This window comes from Nanorana parkeri, unplaced genomic scaffold, assembly GCF_000935625.1.
Source record: "Nanorana parkeri isolate BGI_ZX_2015 unplaced genomic scaffold, ASM93562v1 scaffold1135, whole genome shotgun sequence".
Taxonomy (NCBI): Eukaryota; Metazoa; Chordata; class Amphibia; order Anura; family Dicroglossidae; genus Nanorana; species Nanorana parkeri.
Window position 1 is genome coordinate 12,715 of NW_017307403.1, and position 9,025 is coordinate 21,739.

Below are 9,025 nucleotides of genomic sequence, written 5' to 3' on the forward strand. Positions count from 1 at the left end.
GGTTGCAAATTACTACTACTCCCAAATAATTCCCTTAGACCCCTTAAAAAGTGAAATAAAAGCCCTGGACCTCCGATGTTTATCCTATTGGATTGTTGTGTCAAAATGCAGGATTGTGAATGGAAGTGCAACACTCCATTAAATAGTCCAGATACATCTTTAACCACTTGAAGACCAGGTATTTGCACCCCCTTCCCATCCAGGCCATTTTTCAGTATTCAGCGCTGCGGTACTTTGACTGAAATTCATTCCGTTATGCAGCGCTGTACTGAAATTAATTTTATACCATTTTTTGGGGACAGATAGAGCTTTCTTCTGGTGGTATTTAATCACCACTGGGGGTTTTATTTTTTTACTATATAAAGAAAACATTTAGAACATGAACAGTGACTAAAGCTGTCCCACTAACAATTTTTGTAGTGACTCCTTAAACAAAAGTTAAAAAAAAAAAAAAGATTTGAAGAATAGAGTGGTACCAATGTGGTCATACACAGCTCGAAAGTCATCAGGACAAAACCAAAGCAGCATATGGCCAGCTTAAGCAGCTAGGTAAGGAAAACATAGGGGAATTTGCTAAAAATAGAAGACAGAATATGGAGCAGCTGTACATAGTAACCAATCAGCTTCTCTCTTTTCATTTCAAAGCTTAAAAAAGGACTTCAGGTAAATATGTTCAGTTAAAGCAGAACTCTGGGGAATGTTTTTTTTTAACCCTTGCAGTGGGGCTCCCCCTGCACTGTAAGGGTTAAGTGCTCATGCAGGGTCACAAATAAAGTTACTCACCAGATCCTCTAAACCAGCCGGCTGTGACAGTGCTCCCTCCATCCTGTCTCCTCCTCCCCTGCTGAGATGGTATTTAACTTAACCTCCTCACATCCTATACACGGTGTATAGAACGTGAGGATATAGGGACCTTAGACCATTTCAGTGGAGGAGGAGAGAGGGTCCAGGGGCCAGTCTAAGAGCAAGTAGGCTTGGAGTCGGAGGAGTATAACTTTTGACCCTAGGCAAAAATTAGCACTTAACTCTTGCAGTGCAGGGGGAGCCCCACTGCAAGGGTTAATAAAAATGTCCCCAGAGTTCTGCTTTAACTGAACAAACTCAAAAGAAAATCTGATTGGTTACCATGCACAGCTGCTCCAGATTCTGTCTGCTCCAGTTTTAGTAAATTAATTCCCCCCAGACTATCTGCAAGGACCCTGAGCGCTGCATTACAAGGGGCACAGGTAGAGCACCAGAGGTCTAACGTGTTTTAAATGGTAATAAAGTTTATTTTTTGTGTAAATATTTAATGAACTGTACAATGCATTAGGTAAATGGTTGAGGGGGGAAATAGGATTTTGGTACTCACCGTAAAATCCTTTTCTCTCCGTTCATTGAAGGACACAGGGAACAGATCGGAGATCATGTACCGTAGGTAATATCGCCACCTGCAGGAGAAGGACGCTAGGCACAAAAAACGAAAGACCAATTACAGCCTAGGGGCGGCCCCTGCCGGTGGCCAAACCCCCCACCTGCTGACAAGTCTCCAGTTTAGTAACAAGCAGTAAAGGAGTACACACCCACATAGAGGGGCGGGCCCTGTGTCCTTCAATGAACGGAGAGAAAAGGATTTTACGGTGAGTACCAAAATCCTATTTTCTCTCCCGTTCATTGAAGGACACAGGGAACAGATCGGAGATCATGTACTGTAGGGACGTCACAGAGCAGTACCAAAAAAGAGGGGTGGGCCAACAGAAACAACAAACCCAACTTAAACAAAAAAATTCCCTCAAACGGCCGCCTGCAACACTTTGCGCCCCAAACCAGCATCCGCAGATGCCAAAACATCCACCTTATAAAACTTGGCAAAGGTGTGAACAGAAGACCAAGTCGCGGCCTTACAAACCTGAGAAACGGAGGCACCATGGCGAAAAGCCCAAGATGCCCCAATAGCCCTTGTAGAATGGGCCGTAACAGAAAAAGGAGGCTCACGCCCCTTAATAGCATACGCCTGAGAGATCGTGTCGCGAATCCATCGAGAGATGGTAGCAGACGAGGCAGCACGGCCCCTCCGGGGGCCATCTGCAACGACAAAGAGGGAATCCGATTCCCGAAACGCAGCCGTAGCACTTAGGTAAACGCGGATGGCGCGGACAACGTCCAGACAGTGCAGTGCCCTCTCCTTCCTGTGGACAGGCTTCGGACACAAGGAAGGCAGGACAATGTCCTCATTGAGATGGAAAGCCGAAACCACCTTCGGCAAGAAAGACTGCCGAGGCCGCAGAACCACCTTGTCCCGATGCAGGACCAGCAACGGGGACGAGCAAGAGAGAGCCGCCAATTCCGAAACCCTGCGGATCGAGGTGACCGCCACCGGTCAAAACAAACGAGGCGGAAAACCCACCGACTCACACCAGGCAAAATAAGCCTTCCACGTTCGATGGTAAATCCGACGTGACACAGGCTTGCGAGCCCGCAACATCGTAGAGATAACCGCATCAGAGAGACCACGGTCCCTCAACACCTGGCTCTCAACAGCCACGCCGTCAAAGCCAACGACGGTAAAGACGGATAAAACACCGGACCCTGAGATAGAAGATCTGGGCGGAGCGGCAGGCGCCAGGTAACGTCCGCCACCAACCGAACCACATCTGCGACTTTATATTCTAGGTATAGGACCTGTAACACTACAGCAGTGGTACTGATCCTTATTAGACAACAATAGATCATACTGGGATTTAGACTCCATAGTCTAAATCCCAGTATGTGACATGTAAAAGAGTGTAAACAATGACCATCAGCGTCCAGTAAAATAAAAAGCTATTCCTTTTACAAATATCACAACAAATCAGTACAATTATGTGTGTGGTTCACTGTTGCACACTTTATTCTGAAATTACACTTACACAGCCTGCCAGGGACCCCAGCACCATGAACTCACCTTCCAGAATGGCCGGTATACAGTTCTCCTGGACCGCATTTGGCCTACAGATTCCCACCTGTCTGCACTGTTCTATGAGCCATGACGACAGACCCAAATTTTCGAAAGCCTCCATCTCTGCGTCCACACGTGACAGCTGCCACTACTTCCGGCGAGGACAAACGCCCGTCATCACTAAGCGCTGGACGTAATTGGTTGCCGTGGGCCAGTTCTCGCCTCCAATGACGAATGATACAGCTGAGCGGAAGTGAACGTGCAGACAGCCGGAAGTAGTGTCAGATAGACCGGGTGACGTGTCTGGTGTAGAGATGGCCGCACAGGGAGAAGTGGATGAGCTGTTTGATGTGAAGAACTGGTTCTACATTGGAAGTTACCAGCAGAGCATTAACGAGGCTCAGAAAGTTAAGGTGGGTACCCGCAGACATCGGCCTGGTACTAGGTAGGTTGTGTCTGGGAAGGGTGCTCAGTCTAATGTGTAAGAAGAGCCCTTCACAGAAGAGCACAAAATGGTATTTTACTTTGAGCCCTTGTTATTGACTCCAGAAATATCTGTGTGTGTGTGTGTGTGTATGTGTGTGTGTGTGTGTGTGTGTGTGTGTGTGTGTGTGTGTGTTTTGTTGTTGTTGGTGGTGGGTGGGGGCATTGTCTATGGTTGTTTGGCTGTCATGTTGATCCTCTTCCTTGAATACGTATAACTCCTGGATGTTTATTGAGGAGTGTCTAGTACAAATGTTTGTATCTTATAAAAAGTATTTTTTAAATGTTGATTGGGTAAGAATATTAGATACAGCCAACATATTTTGGGGGAAAGGCCTCCTCATTCCTCAGAGCTTTAACTATGGATGTTACTGAAATCATTAGAGTATTTCAGTTGCGACTAGCATCTCCTAACGGTACTCAGATTGGCTGGCTAAGTTGTTCTGTGCGCTGTCCTCCGAGTTCATCATCTGTTAAGTGTTTAGTTTATCATGATTGTTGAGGTCGCAGTGTAGGACCAGAACAAGGTCCATATTCTTTCACAGCAGGTCTAAGTCCTAGACGGCAAATGCACACTACTTAATATCCATTAGAACCATTTTCCACTTTCATTGGTCCAGTGCTATCACACACTCTGACATTGAATATGTTTAGTCACTGACGTGGAATAAACATGCTCTTCCTGATCTCTATACTTATTCTGGGTCAAGTATTGGCTGCAGGCACCTATCGTTTTTAAAAGGTGGTCAGCTATGGAAGTATATGTATTTCTCTCATGACAGGTTTGCATTAAAGAACTCTGGGCATATGAAATCTTAACCCTTGCAGTGGGGCTACTCCCGCACTGCAAGAGTTTGTTTTGTCTAAGGAGCAAAAATAAGAAAGACAATACTCATCCGAACTTTTGAACCAGCTGGTCCCTGCAGTTTCATTCCCCCTCTTTGGTGGTCTAATGTCCTTGGTGTTTTCACGTCTAATACACTGTATTAGACATGATGACTCGCGGGGTCTCAGGCTGCCAGAGCGAAGAGAAAGAATGGCTGCAGTATTTCTTTGTTATTTTTTCTCCCTTCACAAATCGAGCGCTTAACCCTTTCAGGGCGGGGGTAGCCCCACTACAGGGGTTAAGATTTCATATGCCTGGAGGAGTTCTTTAAAACTATAAAGCACTTATTTTCTTTAATATGCAACTCTGAAAGTTATGAAATTCTGTAGGTCAGGGCTGGACAAATCCCAGGAGCCAGGTAGCCAATGCTCCTTAAAACCTTTCTCTAGTTCTTGTCAATAGAACTGGCTCCAAAATAAAACCTGCTGGCTCCTGAATTCCATATTAACTTATCCACCCCTGACGTAGGAGTATTGCTACCCATTTTCAATGAAAAGTTTTATTGAAGATTTTAAAGGCATACAGATTATGCTCCAAATAACATGGTTGACAATGTAAAGACAAACGAAAACAGTAATATGGGTGCATAGAATAGTAAAAACAAGCCACAAAAGTCACTAATCATTCGTAATTGAGTAAAAACATATAACAAAAGCGGTCAGTATAATCAGACTTCCAAAAGAAGAGGGGAGAAGACTTCGAAAAAAATTGAAGTTGAGAAAGCTGAAAGAAGGAAAAAGAAGAATCAGGAAAATAGTGGTCCAGGAATACCTATAGAAAAAAAAAAAGAATCGCAACTGGTCATCAAAGTTCTACACGTAAACCAAAGGCAGGAGAGTGAAGATATTGCAACCATGGTTCCCAAAGACGTTCAAAACTAGGGAGCTTATCTAGTAAACATGCTGTTATTCTTTCAAGAATCCAATGCAACCTGTGCTGCACTTCAGAAAAAGGAATGGAAGTTGACAGCCATGCTTTCGCTTTCATGTGTTTAGTGGTAGTTAGCACAAAAAGGATGCGTTTGCAATAGCTTTTACGGAGGCCTACTGGAGAAAAATTCAATAATTCTAGTGGGCTAGGACTAACTGTGGGAATTAGGAGATTAGATGGGAAACTATAAACCTGGGACCAAAATGTTTGTACTCTGGGACATTGCCACCATACGTGGAAAAAGGGACCCATTTCTCCACAGTCTCGGAAACACAGTCCCATATGACCTGTAGAAAAAATTTTAAGTCGACTAGGGACCATGTACCAGCGAAACATTAACTTATTAACATTCTGAAAGCAAGATTTAGTGGTGTCCCAAATGGTTGTCCACTGTTCTTTCGTAATGGGAGTTCCGATATCCCTTTCCCACGCCAACATGTATTTATGAGAGGGCGAGGTGCGACAAGCCAAAAACAGACCATATAACAAGGAAATCAGTCCATCAAATGAGGAGAATGTAGCTTCAGTGGGATAGGTGGGGACATGGGAAGACAAAATGTTTCACCTGAAGGTAGCGGAACCGTTCGGTTGGGGGTAATTTTATAAAGCTTGCCATACACCTTACAACCATTGCACGACTTTCATCGTGCAATGGTTGTAAGGTAATTAAAATCTCGTACGATCTGCCCATCTTGGACAGGCAGATCGTACTTGCGATCATCGCAAGCCCGCCCCCCTGAGGGGAGGGCTTCCGATGATTCCAATGCTGAACGGGCAGTGTGCACTTGTGCACACCGGCCCGTCCTGCATTTGTCTTCCGGGCACGCCACTAACCCGCCAAAAATCTTACGATGTTCAGCAGTTTTTCCAGCGTGCTCGGAAGGCAAAAGACGAGTGACTGTACAGTAGAAATGGTCGCACGCCTTCCATACACCTGCCGATTATTGTACGATCGCCGGATCACCCGCGATTATCGTACGATAATCGACAGGTGTGTGGGCACCTTTAGTCTCATGCAATCTCTGAAAAGACTTGGGCCTGTCCGTCATGTAGAGCGTATGAAAGCGCGTCATTTTCCCCACATGATCCAACACCGAAAAGCATATGGAGCATCGTAGCCTGGCGGAAAAGAAGGATTTCCAAGAAAAGAAAGCAGTGGTCGATGAGGGTACATGAGGCCACTAGAATATTTATGGGCATCCCAGATTAAAAGAGAGTGATGGGTGATAGGATTACGCAAACAAGGCCTGTCCTTAGGTAGAAGCCAGAGCAGTATTTCAGTATTTTCTCATTTTATCACAACAAAAACAGTTCCTTTTTCTGTGTGCCATTGAGGTGATTGGCGTTGATCAGTGAGGGGATTCGAACCTTTGCTGAGGGATTGCTGCTTCCACACAGAAAGCAAGGATCCTCCTTTACAGCAAGCGTGTGAGGGATAGATTTTTCTACTCTAGAAAATTACCTGACATTGAACACTTTTAGTTTTGATGCACCTGGAAAGTATTTAGGTAATTTACAATCAGAGTTCAATTGGGCTTAAAGTGACATTAAGGGCAAAATTCCCCCCACCCCCAAAAGGCTAATGTAAGGACTTACCTTAAATGATGCCTCTTAATCCGATCATCTTGTTTTTAGCTGTCCCTCAAGCGCTGGTGCGGGTTACCGATCCAGTGCTGACTGCTCTGTCCTCCTCTTCTCTGGTGTCCCACGGAGTCTGTGCAGGTGCACACTGCTCCATATACTTACCTTGTGTCTCTCCTCGTCTCCCGGCCGAACATCTGAACTGCACATGCACTCGCCCCAAAATCCTTTAAGAAATCCCAAGAAATGTTCGGACGGGAGCGCGCTGCGGAGACACAGGTAAGTATTAACCCTTTGAAAAAGTTTTTTTTCTCTCCCGTTCATTGAAGGACACAGGGAACAGATCGGAGATCATGTACTGTAGGTAATATCGCCACCTGCAGGAGAAGGACGCTAGGCACAAAAAAACTAATACAGTACATCATCTCCGATCTGTTCCCTGTGTCCTTCAATGAACGGAGAGAAAAGGATTTTACGGTGAGTACCAAAATCCTATTTTTTTTAAATCGTTTTGCATATATCTACTGCTTGCTAGCTGTAGATATATGCAAAAACATGCAAGGGTTTAATAACCCTTTAAATCGGCACAACAGTGTACATAGCTTTCAGATTTTGGGGCTCTTATGGTGATTGTGTGAATTTTATTCCTTCATATGTCTACATTTATTTTCTGTGTTGTCTTCTATAGCCTTCAAGTCCTGATAAAGAAGTGGAGAGAGATGTATTCCTTTACAGAGCATATATAGCACAGGTAAAATAGTATTCTTGTCATATCATTAGTTTTTCTATATTTATACGCTGTTCATGTTGGATTTTTTGAAAAAAAAAATTGTTTAGCACTGACATCTTTTGTTAATTGAAACAGAGAAAGTATGGCGTAGTTCTGGATGAAATTCGCCCAAATGCCAGTGCAGAGCTGCAGGCTGTGCGCATGTTTGCAGAATATCTATCCAACGAAAGCCGCAGGTGTGTATTTCAATTTCATTTATCTGGTTTATATTTGGCCTTTTTTTTCTTCAAGTATTCCTGTACCACCTAAACCATGTAAACTGGCAGCTGGAAATAAATGCAGATGCACATGCCGTGAGCTTGAAAGCAGAAGGCTGCTTTGTTCTCTGCAAACCTTTACCAGCTTTTTTTTGTTAAAAACTGCCCCTGTCCTGTCCCTTTCTGTTGATCATTTAGCCCATTCATCTTAGTTTTGGACCAGTAGAGATGTACAGGAGGTGGTTGTGAGCAGGGGCTTTGCATAACAGAGCATCCTAATCAAAGGTGATCTACTTATGAATGAGCTAGTAAATGTGACATCACTTAAAGAAACCTTACAAGATTTTTTTCCCCTATGTAACCCTTTATTGACTTAGTTTACCCTAGTCATCCCTAATTAACTCCTCCTACCCTAAGCTATTATTTTTGCTCAAACACCTTTTTCTTTATTTGCAAGTTATTTTGTCATAACCTGTAATTTTAGTGTGATGTATAAATGGGACAAAATATAGACTAAAACGTATACTTTTTAATTGAAACAGGAAAAAAATATATTTTTGCGCTTTTCTTCTTTTTTTTAACTTATTTATTGATTTCATATAAAAAAATATATTTTTGAAAAACAATATAGCCAAATAGTGGCTTCTTTTTCCCCAACTAAAGAATGTATTTATAAATTTGTTATCTTAGAAGAGAATTAAAACCAAAACTTTTTTTTTTTTGGCTCTACAATATTGTCACCCCCTGCCTGATTGATAGCTGGCACTGCCGCTTTAGAGCCAGCTGTGCCTGCCCTCTCCCCTGTTTGTCCCTCTAATGAGCACTGGAGGAACAGAGAAGGGGAGGGGGGAATCCTTGTGGGGAGTGGTGACTGACAGTCACCAATCCCTGCAGGGAGAAGACCGTGAGCTGAGCAATCAACGATTACATGATCGCTCAGTTGTCAGTATAATGAGCTGGCATGTGAGAGCTGCAGTGTCACACGTCCGCTCCTGGTATTGGGAAAAGTATATTTTACTCTCCCAATACTTCTTTAAGTAATGACAAATGTATCACCAAATAAAGAGGTCCATAGTAGAAATGTAAAAATTGTTTTCGTCCATGAGGGGTATACGGGAATGAGAGCTCACGTGGTTAAACATCCAAAATGACACATTCTTTCCAATACACTTAGCTCACATTTAGTAATTGTATTTATTACATCACTATTGCAGAACAGCTTTAGAATCTTCATATGGTTA

General features: G+C 43.5%; 2 protein-coding genes across 4 annotated transcripts in view; one reads left to right on the forward strand and one right to left on the reverse strand.

The window, feature by feature from the left end:
* Window positions 1-3,055, reverse strand: part of LOC108796586 (probable ATP-dependent RNA helicase DDX49) — a 12,094-nt gene extending 9,039 nt beyond the window's left edge. The window contains exon 1 of the mRNA XM_018568082.1: window positions 2,924-3,055. Within this exon, the coding sequence (XP_018423584.1) occupies window positions 2,924-3,038 (115 nt within the window). The 5' untranslated portion in view covers window positions 3,039-3,055. The remainder of the gene's footprint in view (window positions 1-2,923) is intronic.
* Window positions 3,056-3,163: 108 nt separating this feature from the next.
* COPE (coatomer protein complex subunit epsilon) overlaps window positions 3,164-9,025 on the forward strand; it is a 15,541-nt gene continuing 9,679 nt past the window's right edge. For all 3 annotated transcript variants that reach the window (XM_018568075.1, XM_018568077.1, XM_018568076.1), the window contains exons 1-3: window positions 3,164-3,330; window positions 7,486-7,548; window positions 7,663-7,763. In XM_018568075.1, the coding sequence (XP_018423577.1) occupies window positions 3,232-3,330; window positions 7,486-7,548; window positions 7,663-7,763 (263 nt within the window). In that variant the 5' untranslated portion in view covers window positions 3,164-3,231. The remainder of the gene's footprint in view (window positions 3,331-7,485; window positions 7,549-7,662; window positions 7,764-9,025) is intronic.